Here is a 24228-nt window from a genome sequence, read left to right as displayed (position 1 = left end):
CTGGAACTTTTTATTTTTTTGTATGGTGTTGAATGGACTCACCTGAAAGCAGCAGCAACCTGTAAGAGGAATGCAAATGCATATTCAAACAAATACTTTCTCACAAGAAAAACAGTAAGAGGGGGAAAAAAAATCTTAATTTTGAATCAATGAGCTCTTATTTCTACAAGGCTGTGTTAGGCTAAATCAGCACATCTAAACCTTAAACTTAATATCCCCCCACATCTGTCAAGAAACACACAGTGGACAAATACTGCACCAAGGACATTCTTTCCTACAGGGCAGTTTACAAACCAATTAACGTTAAGTCATGTTTTTGTATTGTGGAAGAAAGCCATAGTAACTGAGAACACACACATGAACAAGGAGAACATAAAAACTACTCGGGGCATAATTAAACCAAGCTGAGCAAATGCACCATCTCCTTAGCACCCAAAATTCTGGATTTTCCTCAACTATAAACCATAAATAACATGAATTGAAACAAAAGGTTGAAATTTGTTGATTTACCAATTTGCTTACATTCAGAATGTCACTTTTTATCAGATATGAATCATAAGTTGAGGGGGGAACAAGTCTGGAAGCAGAGTGTTGCACTTGAAGAAGAATCCACTTTTAAAGGAGTCTGATAAAGTGGTCCGGGTCTCTGATCAGGTTCCTCATGGATATAATCTACTGAGATGATACCTTGGGCATATGCAGGAAGGTACAAAAACTGTTACCCATAATGATCTGCAGAGGCACATCAAGGTTCGACTCCTGCTTCACTTTGTCAACCTGTATGTGGCTTTGTGGGCTTACCTGAAAACATGCACCAACCTTTAAGAGTACAAATAAAATATACCCTATAAAAAAGCCAGAAAGGAAAGGTTATGGAAAAAAAAGAAAAAAGATACACAGCTCAAAATTAAAGGGAACACTAAAATAACACATTCTAGATCCCATTGAATGGAACATTTCAGTTGAAAGCATTGAGAACAAAATAGCAAAAATTATCAATGTAAATCTAAATTACACTCAAAAGAAAGTGGAAAATCCCATCACAAGCCGAGCCAGCTTCTGTGTAAATTCCTCAAGTAAAGTCCAAATGAGGCTTAGTAGTGTGTGTTCTCCTGAGGGATCTCTTCCCAGATGTGGATTAAAGCAGTGTTTTTCAACCTTTTTTGAGCCAAGGTACACTGATTTAATTGAAAAAATCTCGAGGCACACCACCAACCAAAAATGTAAACAAAAATAGTCTGTAGTCGCCTAGTCATTCTTATCAAAGTGTCTTGAATAGGAATCAAACACAAAAATGTATTTTTATCACATTTTACATTTCTTATTTCAAATTGCACGTAACATCTCCACTTCAAAAATACACCTGAACACCTGAACAGTGCCACGACACTGTGGTCTTAGATTTAAAGAAGTTGTAGAAAACTTCAAAGTGTTTTACAAACTAATCCACAAGCATTCTTTAAACCAGAATACAGAAAATAATTCTTATTATGAAAGAAGCAATAATATTTGGGAAAGATTTCACTGTTACAATATGAAGATTTGCATGTACAAAATGTCAATATCTGTCTATTTTACCCACCTAGTATGAAACCTGTGCATATTTGGATGAAAACAGCTGATTTCCTGGAAGAAATTGAAGAAAGTCAAAGCTCTTCCTCAACAGCTCTCAGTCTCTCTCTGGTTTCAGTTTTCATAGTAGCCAGGCTTGAGAAGCTCACTTCACACAGACATGTTGTGGGAAATGGACCCATGTTCTTTCCAACTACTGCTGAGCTTCACTGTCACTCATGTAGTGGCAGATCGACAGCCCTCAACTTAAAAGCTGCATCATATGAGTTTGAAAACATTTCTCCGTCGTGCCTGCTGCTAGCATGTGGTTGTTTCTAAATGAAAATTAACACGTTCTTCTTTGATTCACAATTTTGACTTCTAATGATTCACTTCCTGCTAAAGAGTCCCCTGGGGGTTGAAGAAAAATACACAGAAAAGCCGCACCGGGATACAATCCGCATGGTTCAAAGTTTAGGAAAAAAGTAGCAGCTTATAGTCCGGAAAATACGGTACCATAGGTGAAATTGAACAATTTCCACGGCACACTAGTGTGCCGCGGAACAGTGGTTGAAAAACACTGGATTAAAGCATCAATCAACTGCTGCACAGTCCGCAGTGCAGTTGGTGGTTGGAACAAAACATGTTGTCCCAAATGTGCTTTATTGGATTCAGGTCTGAGGAACACGCATCGACAGATGGTCTCACAATGGGTCTGAAGGTCTCAACCTCAGACCCATTGCGTCCTTCCGAAGACGTACTGTACCTCTCCACACCATTACTGGCCCACCGCCAAACTGGTCATGTTGCGGACAGCACAACATTTTCCACGGTGTCTCCAGACTCTGTCACATCTGTACATGCTCTCCTCCGTGAAGAGAACACACCGCCAATCTTGGTGCTCTCTGACAAAAGCAAACCACTCTGCAGAGAGTTGGGGTGTAAGAACAGGCCCCATTCATGGATGTCGGACCCTCATACCACCCTCATGGAGTATGATCTTTGAGCAGAAACATACACAGTGGCCTACTAGAGGTTATTTTGCAGGGATCTGGCAGCGAGTTGTAAACTCCCGTCTCATGACACCTCTTGGCATGTGGACACTGACGACATGCAAAAGTGACAAAGATGTCAGCCAGAAAGGATGGGAAGAGACAAGTGGTCTGCAGTGACCATCTACAAAACTCATCCTTTATAAGGGTCATCTGGCTAATTGCCTCTCATGACCACCTGTTGCCCGTTGTATTTACAAAAACGGCAGGTGAAATAGATTCACACAGTATTGCTTCCCAACAGGTGAGGTTGGTTTGACAGAAGTGCGATTGAATTGAAGTTACATTGAGTTGTTTAAATGTACACTTAATACTTGATTCTAAGATTATATATTTTTTTTTTCCTCAAAGGAATGGACCCATCTTTACCAATATGAAAAAGGAGAACACACACACCATAACTGAATGAGTTTATTTGTTTCAGCACTGAAAATGCTCACAGTTATTTAGAATGGGGATTACATCAGTAAGTTTTGTTCCTGCTCTGTCCCAAAAAAAAAGGAAAATAAAATAAAATAAAATAAAAAAACAAATAAGAAGAAAAGACCCATCCGGGCCAAAATTTGTCCTCAGTGCCGTCAGCTTCCCATTGTAGTAAACAAAGAGGAGGGTGAATAAAAGGTATTGCTTTGATTTTGTAGTAGTGGCATTCCTTCCCTGTGCCTCTTCAACAGACAGGCACAGAACGCCCAGACCTCTGAGCTTTCCGCAGAGAGGTACGTAGTAAAGGAAGCATCGTTTAAAAACTTTGTGCGCAAGCTGGAGGAAGGAAAAGAAAGTCAGCAGGACTGAAAGGAGAGTAAGAAAACAAAAGGCCAGAATTAAAAGCAGAGAGAAGGGAATTTCAACTTTAAAACACAGTACTGTTGAGGGAAAAATTAATGAAGGCTGATAGAAGGGGGGCGAGTTTGGCGTGGAACATTAAACACTAAAGCCATGCAAAGAAAAGCTCATGTTTGACATGCACACAGCAATACAAGCTAAAAGCATAGAGCAGGAATCCCCAGCATGGTTGAGAAGACAATCAACCCCCACAGCTCGTCTGTCTATTTACAAAGAGAAGAAGCAGATCACGATCTGACAAATTCTCCTCCTCAGGCCTGGCATTCAATGCACAATATTATGAAACTGACAAATATCAATAGAAGAGCATGTTCCCTCTTCCAAAAGAGGCTAAGTCTACATTCTTAAATTACTGGTAAAACCATTCTTTTTCCAGAGTTCCAACAAGTTCTTGTTTCCTCTTCAATGAGGTCTGGAAATAAAGAGATTTGTCAAAGTTCACATATTTCTGTTTTAAGTCAAACAAAAACAAAATAAAGTTCAGCTTTTTTTTTCACTCTTTTCTTTAAATGTCCCATTTACCAACACACAAGAGGGTAGTAAATAACATTCAACTGACCTAACAGCTTTGTCCATATAAATAGCCAAGTTATAATAAATTAGGAATTAAACAGTGAGATGAATAAATAAGGACAACAATACAAAAATATTCACAATTGCATTTATCACTTTTTTTTTTTTGTTCCTCTACTCCTACTGCTGGTATTTGAGACTAAGAGAGAGGTACAAATGGAAAATCAAAGAAAGTGCTGCAGAGAACAGGGAATGTTTGGATAATTTCCAGGTCGATCAAACAGGGACAGCGATAATCATGTAACAAAAATACACAGAATTTAAAATGACAGAATGATGCAGGCGTAGCTTCAACAGCCTGTTTCTATGATATCTAACAGTGTCACAACTAGACATTTCATTTTTTTTTTACATTAAAAACGCTTTCAGTCTGTACAAGAGAATAGATCATTCATTTAAATACCCACATAACCCTCCCTGTACCCACCCTTTCCCCCCCCCCAATACTTTCATTTTTATCTCCCCCATTTCCCCGTTGCCTGTTTTGCTGACACCCACGTCCTCTCTGAAATCATGATTTCAGTCCATTTTGCAGCAGTTGTATCAAGTCTAATAAAAATTAAAATTCAAACCCAGTTCATCACAAAGAAAGTACAATACAAAGCAAAGGGATACAATCCGGCAAGCGCCTGTGTTGGCTGTTTGGACGTCCAGCGACAATGCTCTCTCTTTGCTCCTCCTCACATTTCTGTAAGTCTTTTGTAGGTTTATTTTAGGTTTTTCCATCAACATTGGTACATCCCAGAGTGTTTTGTGCATGTTTTTTTTTTGTTGTATGCTGTACCTTGAGTGTTTTGACCAGTGCTTTATTTCCAATAGAATAAAAATAATCCCTTTAAAAAAAAAAAACTAAAAAAAGAAAGAAAGAAAGAAGATGAGCCATTTGATGACTGGAGAGTATGATTGTAGGTGTGTGCTTGAAAGATTATGGAAGAAGCACTAAAATGACTTTCATCTACTTTCTACTGATGGATGCCAAAGGTGGAGTTGGGGTGCAGTCGAAGGTGGAAGTCTTTTTTTCGGCACCCCTCGGAGAGGAGTCCTCCACTGACAAATGTCCGACACTCTTGGCACATTTGAAGGGGGGTGGATTGGGGTAGTTGTTGGAAGGGCAAGTGGGGCATGGAGCAGGAGGAGGGACTTTAATAGGTTTTCTGGATTATTCCTGGTGTCAAAAACAAGTCAGGACATCACAGAGGTTAGCAGCAGAAAGGGACACAAATAAGCATGTGGGGGGGGGATTTGATGGGTGGGTCGGGGAGAGGGAGTGTTAATGATGATGGAAACTGTAGAGAAATGAAACATCGGAGAGTCGCAGCATTTTATTTATGAGTTCTGGAGCTGTGGTGTATTTTTATTTTTTTTTGCACATAAAGAAATTTTCCTCTAATAACGTCTGCAAACTAGATGTTCTCTTTGCGCCCGGTTCGGATTTGCATCGGTTCATCTACAAAATGTCTCAGGCTTAAGCCTCTTCCTGTGTCCCCACAGATGCCGCCGACAACTTTCCTCTGTCTCGGCCTGCAGCTGGGAATTTGGTGTCATTGTTTTCTGATTCGTGTCTCCGGACGTGCATGGGAGAGGGGCAGTGCTTGGAGGGCATGCCGAAAGGGTGGGGCACCTGGCCATTCTTCTCATCTGAAAAAAGTTGGGTTAATTATGTCAAATAAGTTAGCCAGTGTCCAATACAGGCACACAAATGTGGGGAAAATATAGGAAGAACAGGGTTCACTGGAGGACTATGGGGACCAATGCTAAGATGGAGAGAGCAAAGGAGCATTCGATGACCAAAGAGAGTGATTCCACGGAAAAAGTCGTTACGCCGCATATGCCAGTGACAAATGAGAGTCCGCTTCTGACAGGCACCGTATAAAATACACTGCATTTGTTGTATCCAAGATTAATGTTCGCATGGAAGTCCAAACGGTTTTTATCAACTGTGAGCTGTGTAAAACATAGGCCTAAATCATATCAATCATCTGGTCAGCTGTTTTATTTGTCTGTGCGATTTTTAATATGTAAATGAGTCGACACACATTGGCTACACAGCAAGTAAGAAAAAAAAGTGTATGTAGGATTTTTTTTTTTTTTTTTTTATATATATGAAGACTATTTCAGCAACTGCCATAGAAACCCCAAACATCGGAAATGAAGGAAGGATAGTCATGGTCATTAGTTACTGTGTCATATCTTTGGAAAGTCAAAAACACACATCATTGAGCTGCTGTTTGTAAGAAACAAGAGAACATATGCTGGCAGCATATTTCATGTATTTGCACATATATTTAGCAAACTGTTCTGCAAAAGGGTAATTTGTTGTTTGAAAACTGTGAGTCAAATAAGCATAATTAACAAGGATTATCATTTGCTCTGTGTTTTTGCCAGAATGCCTCTGCATGTGGACTTGAGAATGTGCCAGATTTGGCTTAAATTTGGCACGTCATATTTTCACAGGCCCCGAGTAACACTTAGTTTGAAAACTGAGTGAACTCCCTGTACCTTAGCACTATCAGGACAGGCTGACCCCTACATGCATGACTGTGGATGTTATTACTGTGGAACTAAAACTGCTTTCATTTCTATTCATTGTGTGGCAACCTACAGTCATAATAACCTAATCCAATGTGATGCAACCTAATATGACCCTTCTAACAACTCAGTCTGGTAATGAGCTAAACAACTTTAAAGATCAAAAACTGGTAAGCTTAAGTTTTTTTTTTGTTTTTTTTTTTAATGTTAGAAAACTTACTGGAATACAGCACTGACAGCAAATTGTTAAATATCCTCCATTACTTATGAGAACTGGAATCACTAAAAATGAATAAAAGGCTCAATGCAAATGAAGAGTTCACTTCTGACAAATGTAGTGGGTTATAGAGCAAATATCTACTAAAGTATCAATGTGGAGTAGGATGTGTCCAATATTTTTATATTTTACACGAGATGAAACTGTTATTTGAGAGAAAAAAAAGGCACTTTCTAGCTGATGAACGCAAGTATATCTGTAGTTTCACTGCTGCCCAGAAGATGGGGGTATTGCAAAATAAATAACACAAACAGAGGTGACTCACAAGACAAAAAATTCTGAGCGGAAGAAAAAAAGATTCCTGTGGCTTTATTTTTCCTATTCTCTTCACCTTCCACTCCATGCATTAGGAGAACAGTTGAGAAACAACAAACTGTAGCAGCCTTGAGACTAATGACACAAAGGAGGTAATAACCAGACTGTCACTAGGTTATTTAAAGCCTTAAGACACCAAAAGAGGCCAATATGAAAGAGACTGGCGGGGTGTCTTATTTGGATGCACTAAAACATCATAAAAGACAGAGGCACTTATCAGGCGTGCTGCTCTCTGAATTCTGGGAGTGTGTTGAGGCACAGCAGTGTTGCCATGGCAGCAGGCATGGACGATCAGTCTATAAAATAGGAATAACCAGGAATAACCCAACGCCAATCAACTTAATCTACCTCTCTTTTAATCTTTAATCTTCCATGGCAACGTAAGAATACTTTGGCCTGCAGTCGGCGCTTCAGAGCAACCTCACACCCCTTAAAGTCGGTGAGGCACAGGAAGCCGTTTGAAGAAGCAGAGTACAAGAGCAAAAAGAAGGGCAAGATCTAACTTGGCTTCAGATGTGAGTGGTTTGTTAAGGGATGGCATAGAAAGATGAGGCGGTAGGGGGGAATTTGGGAAGGAGATTTAGGGAAAAAAGGTATTTCTTCATCTGAAATAAACATTTTAACTCACCAGAGAGTTGTTGGACCCCAGGCTGTTCATGTGTGCTTAACAACTGGCTCTGAATCGTCTCAACTACTCGCTTAAAACGCCGGCTTGGACCTGCGCACAAATACGGAAAATATTAGCTCAATCGACCTGAAAGTATTTGCAAGGGTGGAAGTACGGGTGGAGTTCATAAATGAACTCTGGTTCAGCTCCGTCACTCAACTACAGTAGGGAATCAGTAGTGAACAGAAAAGCATAACAGCAGCACCTTTCTCTGAGTGACATGTAGCTATCATGAATACACCTGTGGTTTCCAAGCAATGACAAGTCAAAACGTGTGCTCATTTGAGTCAGGATTCAATATTAACAGCATGTCGACTGTTTGAGCCATACGATATAGATGCAGAATGACAAAAAGAGGAATATATGTAATTGCTAAATCCCATTGTGTAGAGTGACATTCAGTTGTGCTGGATGGAAGTTAGCCCATATATTTAGCATACAGGAGCAGTCAGACATTAGATGCTTTATGGGTATTATTTGGGCTTTTCATTATTGTTTTGAAAGGTTATTTTATTAGGGTGGAATGATAACACAATTTCAGTGAGTTTTTATAGCAATAATTAGGTGCACAAGCTATAACTGGCATTGTGTCATACATAGAGTAGAAAACTTTTATTGTTCCACAGTGGGGGAAGTCAGGACAAAAACGAAACTTGTTGAAAAATGTAATCTTAAAAGACAAAACCCAGGAATGAGTGGCAGCTGCTGCAACAGGCTACCTGCTCATACAGCGTAGGAAGTTTAAAAGAAAGAAGACTAATAATAATAAACTACTGGAAGAGTACAGACCTCAAAACTACTAAAAATGTATGAATTACGGCTAAAAGCAGAGCCTGTACCAGAAAACCAACCAATTTAAATAAGCTTCATCATGTTTGGTACAAAACATGTTTAGACTGATCTGCTAAAGAGGCATTTATCCTACCACAAGAGGGAAATATTTGAGCCTGTATCGACTTTTTTATTAATAGAAATGGATTGTAATGCAAACCTATCCATCCAATTCTTCCTCTACAATTCAAATGTATTCCCACCATTAAACTATCCAAATACATCTTTAGCTTTTCTACTTTCTGTGTTTTTCATAAGATTCCAATCATACATGGCATGGCTGGTAACTGAACCAATACTCATCAAGGTGAAAGATTCCATCTCCTTCGCTCAGCCGCAGCTCTGAGAATCAAACTACTGTAGTTGTACTTGATTGAGTGAAAGAGACTAAAGGGAGTGAAAGAAAGCGTACATCCGTTTCTGCACAACTAAGCATTCACACATGGCTGCTCGGTATGTAATCTTGCATTGCCAGACCTCGTTTCGTTACGCTTAGGGAGGTAAGAAGAAAATCTTATCGAGCACTCGGGGCGGCAGAAACTCCAAGAAACTCTCAGGCAGTTGCTCATTTTGGCAGCAAGTTTGAAAACAGCCCCATCCAAAGAAAAAAAAAAAACCAAATACATTTTAGTTTTATGTGTTTGGTACTTTAAAAAAGTCAATTTTGATGCCATTAGTCTAAAGTGTGAAAGCATTCCACTTGAAGTGTAAGTGGCAGTGTTACAGGTTTCGCAAAATTTGATTTGGAAAAATTAGATTTTTAAAATTGGATTTTTAGAAGTCTAAAGATGTGGGAGGAAATAGGTTATTTAAGAATACCCTACTAGTATGTACGCCTCCACAGGCTCTAGCTGAGCCTTAATATGGATTTCCTGTACCAGTGATTTTTTTTTTCTCATTACCATTCTCTCATAAAACGTTGTACTGATGAAGATCCTGGGAAAAAGTTGTGTAAAGAGTCTCTCCCATTTCAGCTGCTAAAGCTTGTAACTCCTTCAGTGCAGTCACAAGTGTGACAACATGATCTGGTATTTTGTATTTTTATCTTTTTATTATCTTTTATGTTCTTTGATAATCATTATTCTTTTTATTATATTTTTATTATCTTTTAACTTGTTCTTTGCTTTATAATTTGATCTTTCTTTGTTTGATAAAACTTATTCTGCTCAGAGTATTGTGCAAATTGATCATGCTGTAAGCTCATGCGGATCACGTGAACAGGGCGTGCTTAGCTCTGGTTGACTTGGGTTGGGCTCTGATTGGTCCGCTGGTTCACGCTCTCAGCCCATGATTGGCTCATGGTCAGAGAGCGGCTACCTCTGATTGGATGGCTCGCCTGCAAGGATGGAAATGGCCATTCCCCCTTTGCACGCAGGCATCCCTTTGTTTAAGAGATAAAATATGAAAAAGCCCGCGGTTTTGGTCAGAGTCTGCTGTGGGTCGCGTTCGAATGCCCAGCTACGTTGATGCTGCTGCTTGTCTCTAGGCCGAAGGCTCTCCGGTTTCACGAGGTAAGCGCTGATAACTTGAATGAATCAAGCATCACGTGTTTAGTCATAGAGTGTTTTGTACTGTATTCTGTGGGGAATAAATCGAGCGTATTTGTTCTAGCAGCAACAGTGTTTGATGCATGTTATTTTGCTGTAATCTGTAGGGAAATAAATCGAGCACATTTAATTTTAGCAGAAACAGCGTTTGGTTTTGTTATTGCCCCCGATCTCCTCCGACCCTGATTTAAAATTTCATAAAACACAACACAAAACAGGTAGCTTACACTGAAGAAACTGGTAGTCTCTCTCTCTCTCTTTGTAGTCACATCTTGGGTGCTCACTCAGTTAGCCTGATCTAAAAGATTTGCACATGTGCCAGATTCCTTCCATTATTTTTTTTTGGATGGATTTAACTGAACTAAAGGGGATGTCTTAAAGATTTGTCAGACTGTTAGTTGGCCTTCGTGCTGCAGCGGCAGACAGGAATATCGATTAGCCAGTGAATGGAATTTCCAGACACTGTTGTCAAATTCTGTTGACCATGATTAAGAAAAGCAATAAAAGGGTTAAAAGTTTTCATCTGATAAAATTGTGCAAACTTATGTTGGAAATGCAAACAGTGCCTACATAGCACTGCGTTTTGATATTAGATCAGTTTCTGTTCATAGGAGATAAATGTTATGGGTGCAGAAAAGTCCTCACCTGAGAGCAGGGTAAAAGTAACTGAATAGATGCCGTTCTCTTTTGTGGCAGCTGTGCTCTCTGTGTAGGTGATGTCCACCTGAAACTTGACCGGCTTCTGGAAGACTGTGGGGCCGGCGGTGGACTTGTACTCTGCCCGGAAACTTGTTTGAGAGATGACGCTGTGGCTCAGGCTGGGAATCTGGGAGAAAAAGACAAAAAAAAGAAAAGAGAAAAAAAAAAGACAAACATGTACAGATGAGATTAAAATAGGTAGCCAACAATTGCAGGTAATGTGATAATAAATAGAAAACGAGTGATATCATCTTCTGCTGCCCAACCGTACAAATGACAGGGTGAAATGAGCCCTCATTAAAATACCCTCTGCATACCATGAGCCCCAGTTGAAACTCTAAGAAGATTAATGCCTCAGGGAGTAGCCATGTGTGCCAGAGAGACTTAAGCTAATATAATCTGGAGTCATCCAAAACATGGCCCTCTCCCTACCAAAATGAATTTCTATGCCCAACGAACAGGTGAGCTCTGAAATTGTCACGTTTTGCTACAGTGCTGAGGAGGCTTTGACATTCCATTAATGTGAGTGTGCTCTGAGGTATAATTCCACTGATTCAGGTGCCAATCTCCTGTCTGGAATACCAGCTTGCGTAACCCAGAGGAGAAAATAGCTGCCTTCAGGGAAGGGGAAACAGATCTGACATTGACCTGCGGCGGCAGAGCTGCATTTACTTAGACTATGTTAAATCTAACCGGGGTGAGGATGGGTTTTGTTCAATTATGTTGACTGAATATCAACTACCGCAGCGGCGTGTTTGGTCAATCTGGTTCGGAGCTTATTGACGTTGGCCCCAAAACATACATCCACAGCATTACAAAACTAAAACCCAGATGTAATCTACAACTTAATTTTACGATTTGCTCGTAAGCCCATGCTGATGATGTAGAGGCAAAGGCATCTATATGCTAATGATCAGTGCCGTGCTGTTTCTCTTGACCTCAACAGAGTCCATAGCAAAATACAAACAGTCCACTGAATTACCACATAAAAAGAAGCCATGTTGGAAAACAAACATCAAGACCTCACCATATGCACATATAGATGTAGGAAGCAGAGTCAAAGATGATCTTACCGAAAGGAAGGCTTGAACAATGTCTGCCTTAATGGAGCTGAGAGGCTTGTCTTTGATGACAATAAAGATCTGCTCTTCTTTTTCCAGGTTGATGAAGTTACCAAACCAGGATTTTTTGGCAAGTCTGAAAGGAAGAAAAGTAAGTGATTGCAGCTCATCATCTGACAAACAGCATAGTATAGTTCTCGGATTCTAAATTTGTTAATATTGTTCCCTTTCATATGTCATTTTTCCATTGCTACTTTTACTGTCAAATGTGCTGCATGTAAGCAAAAACTGCACAGTATGCCAAGTGCCTCCCTATCAACTTCTTTCAACTGAGCTGCAAAGGAGCCTGGCAGACATAACAGTTATCTGTGGGCATCTGGTGTGCGTTGATTTAAGTACAGTTCCTACCTGTAGTATTGCACAGGCCTTCTTTTCCAATTAATAATAAAAAAAAAGTGAATTCCCAATAGTGAATACTATTTTTTCTTGGACCAATTTCAGTTCAAAGACCTCTAGGTTGCCATGTCATGTGATAAGCCATGAGAAAATTTGGAATAAGTCACATAAGTCGATAAGTAACAGAGACAAAAATAAATTCCTGGAAAGAAAACTACCATTTTAGTTTTTCTTTTTTCAGTATGTGGTAGTAGAAGTCATTAAGAAGACACTGCATGTTTTAAATAGCAGTTTCAAGTTTTAAAATGGCAAACTTTGTGTTTGAATTCAGCTTATTTTCAGAGTAAGTCTGAGCTGTTTCATGGTTTTGGGAAAACTCAAAGCTGGCCGACTTGGGACTTTATTGGCTATTCACACACTTTTGTAACTCGTTTTGGCAAATATAATTAAAGTCTGAAAGGAACACATGGCTATTAAACATCCCCATCCCCATAACCCAAACCTGCAATGATCCATTGAAAACACAGAGACTCCATCCCAGATCTGTTTACTGGTCCAGGCCAAATGCTCACCTAAAGCAAGTGCTCTGGGACAAACTTGTAACTTGTAAATAACTTGTAAATGCAGTTACGTGCATTTACAAGTTATCTGCAAATGCTAAGAGAGCATTTATCTTCTCTACGCATTAATGTTAAGGACTGATCCAATTTTTAGCTGGATCAGCCTGACTGGTATTTAGCCATTTGGAAAATCAAAAAGTCCATATTTCAGTGAGTCATAAGGGACGCTACATCCAACACACACAGATCTAAAACACATTTTAAAATGGCATAATGACACAAGTCTGCAGTTCAATCAGGATGTAAATGATGAGAAAGAAAAAAAAAAGAATTCTCCACACTGTCTGAAAACAACACTTGGTGTGTGTATTTAGTCACCTTAGTAACCTCTTGGTTACCTTAAATGTGTTGTTCATCCAGAAAAATGATACTGGATGAACTTTGGTCTACAATGGAGTTTCAAAACAAGCAAAAAGGACAGCTACCATAAAATTATGCCAAGATATTTGGCATGAAAGGCAGCTGAGTCTTTCCAACTCATCTGTACAGTTAATATTTTCTTTCTAGGCAGGTGGACATGAGGAAACTATACAGCAGCCAAGCAGCCATATCTAGGCCAACCTTCAGTAATCATGCCCACAGGAGTTTGGAACTTCACATGAGCTGACACCCCAACCATTTCCACCAAGCATCCCCATAAACCCACTAGCTCCTGCTACCGTGAAACATGTCTAACCTAAGAAGGACCTGGGGTCATCACACCAATCTAAGCAAGCAGAAAAAAATAAAATGCAGGCAAACATTAAATATTTGTAGACGCTACATTTTTCAAATGACTATGCTACCAAACCTAAGCCCCAAAATGATTGCAGATCATACATAGTTATGTCAGCAAGTTTCCACTTACTCTGGGGAAGACTCTGGTGTGAGGCTGGACATCTCCTCTTGTGTAGGAACTATGGAAGCAATGGAGACAGAGTAATCGGAGTTAATCAAATTAATGTGAGCCTTTCAGACAGTTAACTTTGACATTGGTTGGTAGTCCAATTTTCAGTCGAATCCGCCTCGACTGGTCATTGGCCAGTTGGAAAAAAAAAAACAAAATTTCATAAGCAACACTACATCCAACACACACAAATCTAAGATATATTTTAAGATGACATGACACAGGTCTGCAGTTCAATCAGGAAGCAAGAGAGTGAAAAACAGATAGAAAGGCTTTTATGAGATAATGGGAAGGCTAAACATACCAAGAAAATTTCCTTGCTTTGTACTTTTAAATTTTCAGTTTGTGTTATGCAATGCTTTTCATTAGGAAATGTTAACAGTCTTTTTAAATCCCAGAGTTAGGTAAGACTCTATCTTTTCAAAAGAATCCATACTCCTGCGTAGGAATCACCGTTTCAGCTAGCCACACTTACAGCCAATTAAAGATACTGAAATGTCAACTCCACACTATTTCGTCTTCATTCTAAAATAATAAAACACGGCTTTACAGTGATCCTTTTATCTTCTTAAACTGTAAACCTTACACAGAAGCCACAATCAGTTAAAATAGGTAGGTCAAAGTTTACACAAACCAGAGATCAGAAATCAGAAGCAAAATGCTGACTGACGTGGCTCTAGTTCAGTGTTTGCAGGAAACATGAATTCAACTGGAATGCAAGTACCTTGGAGTTTCCTGCGGTGGAAGCGTGGTGAGCCGAGGAAGCTGTTTTTGATGGAGTTAAGGCGCGTCCTCCAAGGCATGCCTCCAATGGATGGGCTTGGGGGTGGTGTGGGAGTTGGAGTTCCTGCAGGACTGTCCTTGGGAGTATGCACTGGAGTGCCTTTTGGGGTTGGGAGGGGGCTGCCTCGAGGGGAAGGGTGAGGGGTAACCTGTATGAGGGGGATAGATTTGGGTGGGTGGTCAGTAAATGGAGAAGGAACAGGCACCACAGGGTGAAAGTGGTGTAGCCGGATGGGTGACATGGGCATGACCGGACTGAAGGGCACAGAGAGTTGGGGTTTGGCAGCGTAATGGGAGCGGCGTACCTGGGGGCTGCTTGGGATGGGAGTACTGGAGATGGAGGAGGCAAAAGGAGAAGGTGAGGATGGAGAAGTAGGAGTGGGAGGCACGGAGGCAGAGGGTGGCTGTGATGGCAGCTGGCAGGGAGTGGAAGGTTCTGATTTGGCAGCAGGTGCTGGATCAGAGGAGGTTTCAGGAAGGGGATTTGATCGAGTGGCTTGCAGAGGCTTTGGGGCAACTTTGGGCTTAGCTGGGAGTGTCTGTGTCTTGTTGAGGGCTCCAGGCAGGGGTTCACTGTTTGGAGCCAGGGAGTTAGGTGTGGAGATGCGTGGGCCTGTGCGATTTGGACAGGGTTCAGGGGAAGGACACGGGCTGGTGTTGGGGGACTCAGACAAGTCAGGGGACTGAGGTGGTACGCAGAACTTTCTGATTGGCTGGATTCAGAACAAGCAATGTGAGGACACAAAGCACAACACACAGCCAGGAGGAAGAACAGGTGGATGAAAAAATTTAAATAAAAGCTCATGAGGATGCATGGAAACACACATAGCCACCAACCACACAAAGGTAAGGAGGGAATAGTAGGAGGAAAAATAGAGAATTTACAAGACAAAACAAAAAATAATCATGACATGAAATAATGACATTAAACAAAGACAGAATTAAACTGACATGGGAAACAAATAAATACAACCAATGTGAAGTACAGTCCAAACAAGACATAAGACTGGCTTCTCTTGTGGAAAACAAACAATGATCTGACAGCAGAGAAAAACAAGCAAACACAGATATATGCAAAAGACATAAGACCAGCTGTGGACACAGTCTGGTCTGACTCAACAATAAACGGAAGGTAGTGTCTGTACTGCAGGATCTCTAGGTTCCTAATAGCTTTATTGATCCTTTTGACTTTTAATGCAGCGACCAAAGAGACAAAACTCCAGTATTTGCCCCTTTTTCCAGAAATAACTCCAAATAGAGTCTCCTGTGGCGAGCACAATCCTGGTGTTCGGTACATCTGAGAAATCAATTTCCCTTTCAGATCAGCCTCAAAGAACCCGTGTGGTGTGTGTGTCTGTGTATAGGGGGTTGTGTCTTTGGATCCTGGATAATCTCGAGTCTTCTAAGGTTAGCCAACTGGAAAAGTTTACCACATGCTCCCCAGCTCTGAGCAAGGACAGTTGGATTTTCTAAAGCATTCTTATATGTGGATTTCCAAAGAGAACTGAACAGAGAAAACAGAAGCTGGGATAATGTAAGTATATAGGATAGAGAGGATGGATAAGAGGCTTCAGGGTTGGTGAAAGTGAAAGTTTGTTGTGCTATCCACTCAACATAAGTCAAAGTTATACTTTGACTTATGTTGGTATCCTTACTTTGGTGGACATCTAACAATTTAATACAAAGCCTAAGGTAACTTAATTAAAATGCAATATTGGGTTAATAAGGATTTTGTTAAACAGTGTATCTTTAGGATATTTAAATCTAAAGTGTCAAGGTGGGTGCATTTTAGCAATAATGCAGTGACCAGATGTCCACAAAAAATCTACACTGCATTGCCAAAAGTATTTGTACACCACCTATTAAAAGGAATCTTTGTGGTTGTGATGTAATAAAGTATTAAAAAGTTTGAAGGGTATGAATACTTTTGTGTACAGTGTATACAATAGAAAAGGCTACTTTAGTTTATTTGCAGACAAATTGAACAATAACACAACACCAATAAGGCGGTTTCGGCAGTAGCTGGATGGTTGTTTACCAGTATGAGTGTGTTACAGAGTGTGTGAGTGATTGTGTCTGAGCTTTATGACTTACCCGTGGGCTGCTGAGGGGGCTGGTGGAGAGACCAGAAGAGGCTCCACTAATAGACCGCGACCTGTGGCAAAAACAAGCGACAACACACAAAGGAGCAGAGGTAATTTAAAGGATCAGCCTGTGGCCTGTAACGTGTTTCAGTAAACATATAGGGAGGGTGTGAGGCTGGTTTACATCCTGCGTATTGTTTAGAAGGCACAACGGCACATTGCAGTTCACAGATGCAGCTGAAACCAGATGTCTGTACATGCTGTGTAAAAAGACACATAGCCTTTCTTTCATACTGTTGGACATAAACTTCAATCCCAACAGAAACTTTTTTTTTCCTAATTTACTGTTCAACAGTAAAAGAAAAACAAATTGTGTGCCTTTGTATGCAGTGTGTATAAATATCTGGATACAACCATATTTTGCTTTTAAGTGCTTCAAACAACAGCTGATCTAATTAGGAGGGTAACTGCACTACTACAACAACAAAAAAACCCACCAGCACCAACTTGATAATCTGCATTACTAACGTAGACTCCAAGCAATTAGTAGCACACCACTTAACCATTGGATTCAACTATATTGATGTGATAAATCCATGACCAATTTTCTACTTACGACCATTCAAACTAGTTTTCCTCCTTTCGGCATATTAATAAAAAAACAAACAAATTGTTTTTTTTGTTTTTTTTTATGCCTTCGGGCCTGCTAAGTATCTTGAGAAGCAGAATAAAGAGGAACATTTGGTTCAGTGCCATTTGTCATGTTTGTCATTTTCCTCACAGATGCCGTCAATAACCCCCAATGAGAAGAGTCTTGCTCAGAAATGAACAATCACAGCCCAATCTGTCTCCATCAAGCGCACACGCGTACGCACACAAACACACAAAAACAGGCGCCTGTCAACACTTGGAAACACCAGCTGCTCACTGTCACAACACTGTCCCTTTTTGTCATTCGGTCTAATAATACCCCCCTCCTCCCCTTTCGCTCGGTCGCTTCCTTTCTCTCTGCATCTCGGTGCCGATGCAGTTGTGAACATGTGGATGTACATGAATTGTTGTTTCCTTTTGGTAAAAAAGAACTTTTAACAGCAGGTTTACTCTTCAGCACAACAGACAAACATAACAAAAGGTCCCTTAAAAGCTACCATGTGAGAAAGCAAAATTTAGAAACACCCACTGCCGAGTTATATTTGTCAATCTTCCACTGTCCGTTTTCAGAGAGAATTCTTTTGCACGCATTCAGTCACACATGAGTAGGCGATGGTGAGATCATATTGGCAGGGATTTCTTGTTTCACTCTGGGGAGCAGACCAGACAGTTGCTATCATTTACATTGAGGTCCAACGGTCCACTGAGACATAGCCACGGTTGCTTACCCCTACAATGCTTGTAAACTTAATCTGAACGTGGCCAGAACTTCCGGCCATTTGGAGCATATTGTTCCGAGGCGCTCTGCATCTGTTAGTGTTGGACCAGCAGGTCTATAAAGCTCATGTTACAGATGGTTATGCTGTACAGTAATGGGCTGTCAGACGCTCACCACTGCTTCACAGAAAAGATGAATTATTGTTGTTGAGGGATTAATTTACAATGAACAGCACACACAATTTGCGAACCATTCATCATATATTAGAAAACCCAGACGCTACATCATTAAGTCATACATGACGCGCTGTGTGATCAACAGTTGCATGTTGCATGTCTGTGTACATGGCTTCTTGCTTGCTTTTAAAGCTGCGTCCATGCACAGTGGTATAAGAGGTATATACCAATACTGGTTATGTGGTACATTTAAATCTAAATAATATATCCTACTTTTTGAAAATGAGTATAAATTTAGACTCAGATGAGTGACATTCAGAGCTTCAAACCTGTTTTATTTTACAGGTTATGGAAACAGATAAGTAAATCTTAAACATTACTTGAAAAGGACATTATTTTAAACTGAATTGCAAATCTGAGGCACATCCCACTTATTAAACTATAAAAGGCACATGGTAAAATATTAATTTATTTTTGTTTCATCTGCTGCTGGACCCCTCCCAGGTTTGTTTTTGGACCTAATTTTGCATATGGGAAATGTACTTAAAGTACCAAAGTTAAATGTGGCATGTCTCAACCAAAGGTAAAGAATTTGTCTTTGAGTATTGCAATACCACAAATTAAAACACAAAACATTCAGTCGAGATTAAAAAATGGTTTAAAAATGGGGAATAAGCTCATAATTAAGGTATGAGCTTCTCGATACCTTACAAAGTTCTGTTTTCTAGATTAACACCTAAAATAATAACAATAAAAAAGACTTTCAAAGTTTAAAGTAAGTGGGAAAAGTTCAGTCTTTACTTTCTCTCTTCCTTTGTCACAGAGTGTCCCACCAATGGAGATTCTCAACATGAGTAAATATTCATGTAAATCAACATATGGTTTAAATTCATTTCCTCCTCTGAGCCCTGAAAACCCCCTGAGGACTTGTGCATTAATATTCACAGCTTTGCAACGCAGAACAACCCCTGCAGTTTCTGCAGCAGACATCAGAGTAAAAGGTGTTTTATTTTTACTCATTTTAGCCTCTTAAGTAAATCTGAGTCTGTAACGACCAGGGGAGTCAAACTTATTACCACCGTTTAAGCTGCTAAGTTTGGACTGTATGAAACAACTAGAGCACATCTGTAGGAAAAAAAAAGAAATCATTGATATTCCCTTCTTTGCAGCACAGCACTTTTCCATTTTCATTTCCATCTCATTAACCTTCCTTCATTTCCTCTTGCATGTTATTAGGATTCAAAGTTAAATCAATCGGATTTATCATGCTTTATATAAATTTTAAGCCCAGCTTCTGCATAAAATGGATAAAATAGACATTCAGATGAGGATGCTGTCATTTCTATTAATATGCAACGCGGCCACAACTACATTTATCGCAAATCTATTCAATTACACTTCACAGAAAATATCAGATTTTAAGTGCTGAGCACAATACTATCACAGTATGAGCTTCCAACATTTAGGTTGTGTAATTTAAAATAAAGCAGTTTCCTCTCTCTTTCACTCATTTTTGCTGGCGGAAATGTATCATGTCAAAACACATGTTTCAAAGTCAGCCCTCTCTCTGACAGCCTCTGATCTTAAGTTCTACGAATCTTCTGAGCTGTCGACAAAAGTTTTCTGTTGGGGCAAGATAAGGTTAGGTTCAGAGAAAGTCAGTTAAATCTTTGGACATTTCGCTGCTCTGTATGTTCTTCCCAGCACCAGGACCTTGTACGCACACACACACACACAAACATCAGCATGATCAAACAAAGCAAAGACGAGCAAAAGATAAAAGATGGAAAAGTTTGTTTTTTTAGGAAGAAAAAAAGAAGAGATTTGATTTGATTTGGAGGCAGAGGGGCTACGATATCGCAACCTCCCTCCTCCTCCAATTTATATCAACTGATAGGAGGCCAGGCAGAGCAAAACTAGCAGCATTTCCACATTAGCATAGCAATTCCGCACTAACAGCAGGAGCGTTTGGGAATGAAGGTCAGCAGTACACGAGGGACAACTGGAAAGAGAGAAAAAGGTGTTTTAAGAGAGGGGAGAGGAGGAGTTCCTGGAGGAAAACTAGATGGAAGAGTACAACTTACACCCAACTAAAGTAGCATAGAAGAAAGATGCAGAAAAGCTGTTTTTGTAAAATACAGGATTCTGATACAAATCTATTTCATACGCTGCCCCGTGGGGTGAAGACAGGATTTTTGCTCAATATTTACATAAATATAGAGCACAACATTTCTCACATGTTTCAGTTGATTTAGCTTCTTTTTTTTTTTTAAACTTTACCAACAGGTTTCTTCTGACTAGAACTGATATTAATGTGTGCTTTCTCCACCTGAGTTACAGTAAGACTGTGTTAGAAACATAGAAGTTAATATGATGGCAAAATGGACCTTTAACCTTAAAGACTTGGATCTCATAATTAAATAAAAATGTTTGCAAAACCAGTGGAAACACGCAAATAGCTGGTGGAGTTGGAAGGATTTGTTTGCTGTAATGCTAGTAGTGTTTTTTTTTTCTTGATTTTTGAGAATGTGCCATTTTCAATGTGCAATTGTTGTACATAAAACTGAAAAAGCAAAACAAAACAAAACAAAAAACAAACAGAAATTCTTTATTTCTGTTTTTTTTTGTGTGTGTTTTGTCCTTGGTGAGAAAATGTGTTTTTCCCTGTCAGAAACAAATTTCTTGGTTGAAAGAACGTGCCTAAATCTAAATCTGCAAAGTTTATAAATAAGCTCAGGGTCATCTGTACATCTGTTAAATTTAGATTTAGCAATCTAAATTTAAATTCTATCCAAAAATATATGTGAAATGAACTTATTGTAGTTTCTGTTTATTACATTGGCTCAAAGCACAATTCTTATCCCATGAAATTTTCAAATTTTTTTCACGCTATAACTGTAAACTATGTACTATTGAGTTTGCATGGAAGACCAACAAAAATTAGCATATTTATGTGAAGTTTCTTGTTTCTATTGTTATTTTTATTTCTTCTGAAAAGTGCGGAGGGCATCTGTATCTAACTCTCTCAAGTCAATACTTTGCAGAACTCCACTGTGCCGCAGTTAAAGTATTCATATACATATCTCCAGGTTTTCTGGGAACTGAAAATATTGCTTATTCTTTGTAAAATGGGTAAAATATAGTCAGATTAGATTTAAAGCTTCCGAAAACATCTATTTCTCAGGTTTTGACACAATCTGCACTTTGAATGTACATTTCAGATAATTCTGCTTTAGACTCCTCTATAACTTTAAACCTGACCTGTCAGCGGTGTTCCATTGTTTTCATTATATTATTTGTTCACTACATTTTGCTTAGGTCAAAATCTAGGACACTAAATTAAGGTTTTTTGTTAAAGATCTTCTTCCACTTCTGGATTGTGTTTTTCTGCCCCACATAATTGAAATGAAACATAACTGTCACTGTGTTGTGACTCAATGTGAACAGTTTTAAGGAAAAGGAATGCTTTTGCAAGGTAGTGGGACTGGCGTAATTAAAGCTTAAATAAATCAGGGCAGTACTGAAATCTAGGTGCGCACTGAAACAGTTGAGTCAGGGCTAAAAGCTGAATAAAGCAGTTCCTTAACTAATTCAAATGAAAACCAGATAATTCCGGAAACGCCTCAAGGAAAGGGATGGGAAGGAGGAGTTGATATAACAGAAAAAGAAGAATCTTAAACTTACATTCAAAGCCACCAAAGGAAAGGCTTTTTTTCGCCCCCCATAAAAATGAAAGTTATTAAAATGGATTTAAAACCTCCAAAGCGAATCCAATACATCTCACATTTGGTGAATGAACAACAGACTTATGAATTAAATGCGCTTGTTTTGCAATGATGTCACCACATCAGCCTTTCCCAGCGCTCTACTGGTCCAACTAACATTCACCAGTTTCTCGTTATCACTCACTCTGATGCAATCTTCCCTGCTGTTACAAATGTCACTGCCCCTGAGCACAAATTTGTGGCATGATGATACATTCGCTGTTGAAATAAGACGTGGAAACGGATTTTTAAATCAGAGCGCTCAGCCTCGTGGGAGTGCGCTCCTGGCATGACTTCAGCATTTCCAAAACAGCTAAATGGAGAAATGTTCTGCATCGAGAGAAAGTAGGACACATTACGGTAGAACTGATTATGAGGAGAAGAGATAATTGAGTTAATGCCTGAACAAGTGGGGCTGTTGATACTGAGCCTCTGAATTCTAAATGTGCACCGATCTTCAGTTTTTAAAGCTAAATTAATTAGGAGCTGAACTTTTTAAAAAAAAAAATGTACGTCCTCATTGTTTTCGAAACAGAACTTTAAAGCCTGTCCCTTCAACACACAGGATCTCTGCATCTTTTTTCCTGTCCTTGCGTGGTGGGGGGCATGGAGCGAGTGGAGGGGGGCGGGGGAGCATGTGGAAGTGAAGGCAAGCGAGTACCTTTCTTCTTTGCTGCATTTTGTTCTGGCGTCAGGAATATCCAAGCTTTTACTGTACACTGAATTACTAGGATGAGACAGAAGAAAAAGTGAGCAGAGAGTCAGTCTCTGTTTATGTTTAGGTCTGCAGTGCAGTTTGTTGACACGGCTGCAAAACTCACTGTCAGAGCAGCTGAAACATAAACCGGGCAGCAGGAATCCCCAGACAAACAAAACACTCAGAAAGCGAGGCGTGTGTATTTGGTGCAACTCACCAAATAAATCAAAAAAGGTAATTTATTTTGATAACGCCATTCAAAAAGTGACATTTATATGATGTGGAGGTCCATTATAAATTACATTTTCAAACTTTTATTTTTATAAATGTCAATTAGGACTTACGAGCTGAATGAAAACCCAAAATTCACCTTAAATGTTAACTAAAAGCAACATAAAATTTTGTTTGTTGTTCTTAAAAGAGATGTAATGCTTACAGAAAAGAAGCAGACATTTGAAAAAGATATCAACTTAATATTTTGTCAGTGCTTTTTGGCATAACTTGCTGCATAAAAGCAACGTAGCATGACGGCCAAATAAAAAGCAAAATTTACTTTCCTCTGGAAGAGTGGACCACCACTGAGAAGTAGCCCAGTCCATTTTCTTCTTAGTTCTGAGACAAAGACAATATTTCTGATGTTGTCTTTGGCTTTGGTCTGACAAGGGATGTGTTAGTTGTAACACATCCTGAATACAAGCCCAGACTCCATCTTTTCCAAATGTTTCTAATGGGGCTTGTTTAGTTTTTTTTCTGTCGATTGTGCAGCTTTCTCTATCACACTGTTCTGTTTCCTTTCACTTAACTTTCCATTAATATAACTGGGTACCGCACTTTGAACAATTACCGTTTGTGGTTTGCCCTTTTTGTGAATGTAGTAGTTTTATTAACAGCCGTCCTTTAAAGACCTTGTCTCTCTGTGCTGAAAGTGTTGTTGGACTCCTCATCTAATTAGATTTTTGTCTGTCTCCATGAACCTTGAAAGTAGTTGGGGTTTTGCCATAGCTTTTTGAATTTCAAACAACCAGTCCTCACCATGATTTTGTTCATGATATATGACCATATTTTTTAAATAAAAAAAATTATTTATGTGATATTTTAATTTTCTGAGAAACAAAAGATGGGATTTTCATTAGCTGTAAGCCACAATCATCAAAAAGATCAGAAATAATTTGTGATGAATGAGTTTCACTCTTTGAATTACTGAAATATATTAACTTTGTTGCGAGGCGCCTTCATTTCTAAACATACCGATTACTGCATGCATACCTTTGTCCATGCTGTGTCATGTCGATGGCTCTTCTGGCTGGTACTGGTGAACCGCCGTCAGTGACACTCAGAACCTCCATGGACTTCCTCTCTGGCCTCCTCTTGCCATGACGGTTCAACATTGGAGAGTCAACGCGCTTCTTTGGAGGATCTGTGTCAAGCAGAATGAAGGGAAATGCTAAGGAAGCACAAAACACCTGACATATCAGTGCAGGTAATGAGCAGTTTTGCATATGGCCTGT

General features: G+C 39.5%; 1 protein-coding gene across 2 annotated transcripts in view; it reads right to left on the bottom strand.

The window, feature by feature from the left end:
* Positions 1–2996: 2996 nt before the first annotated feature.
* The window catches only part of brsk2a (BR serine/threonine kinase 2a), a 173939-nt gene continuing 152707 nt past the window's right edge, over positions 2997–24228 (bottom strand). The window contains exons 12-19 of one of the 2 annotated variants that reach the window (XM_088006349.1): positions 23987–24137; positions 16725–16785; positions 14572–14779; positions 13809–13857; positions 11958–12081; positions 10831–11011; positions 7769–7858; positions 2997–5184 (exon numbers count right to left, since the gene is read on the bottom strand). In XM_088006349.1, coding sequence (XP_087862475.1) covers positions 5162–5184; positions 7769–7858; positions 10831–11011; positions 11958–12081; positions 13809–13857; positions 14572–14779; positions 16725–16785; positions 23987–24137 — 887 coding nt within the window. In that variant the 3' untranslated portion in view covers positions 2997–5161. Of the gene's footprint in view, positions 5658–7768; positions 7859–10830; positions 11012–11957; positions 12082–13808; positions 13858–14571; positions 14780–16724; positions 16786–23986; positions 24138–24228 lie in introns of both variants that reach the window. The other variant, XM_014986217.2, reaches the window with a different exon arrangement.

Source organism: Poecilia mexicana, unplaced genomic scaffold (genome assembly GCF_051168715.1).
Source record: "Poecilia mexicana isolate PSO_F unplaced genomic scaffold, ASM5116871v1 scaffold_6, whole genome shotgun sequence".
Taxonomy (NCBI): Eukaryota; Metazoa; Chordata; class Actinopteri; order Cyprinodontiformes; family Poeciliidae; genus Poecilia; species Poecilia mexicana.
The sequence above is the reverse complement of the archived record's forward strand: the minus strand, read 5'-3'. Positions and strand labels throughout refer to the sequence as shown.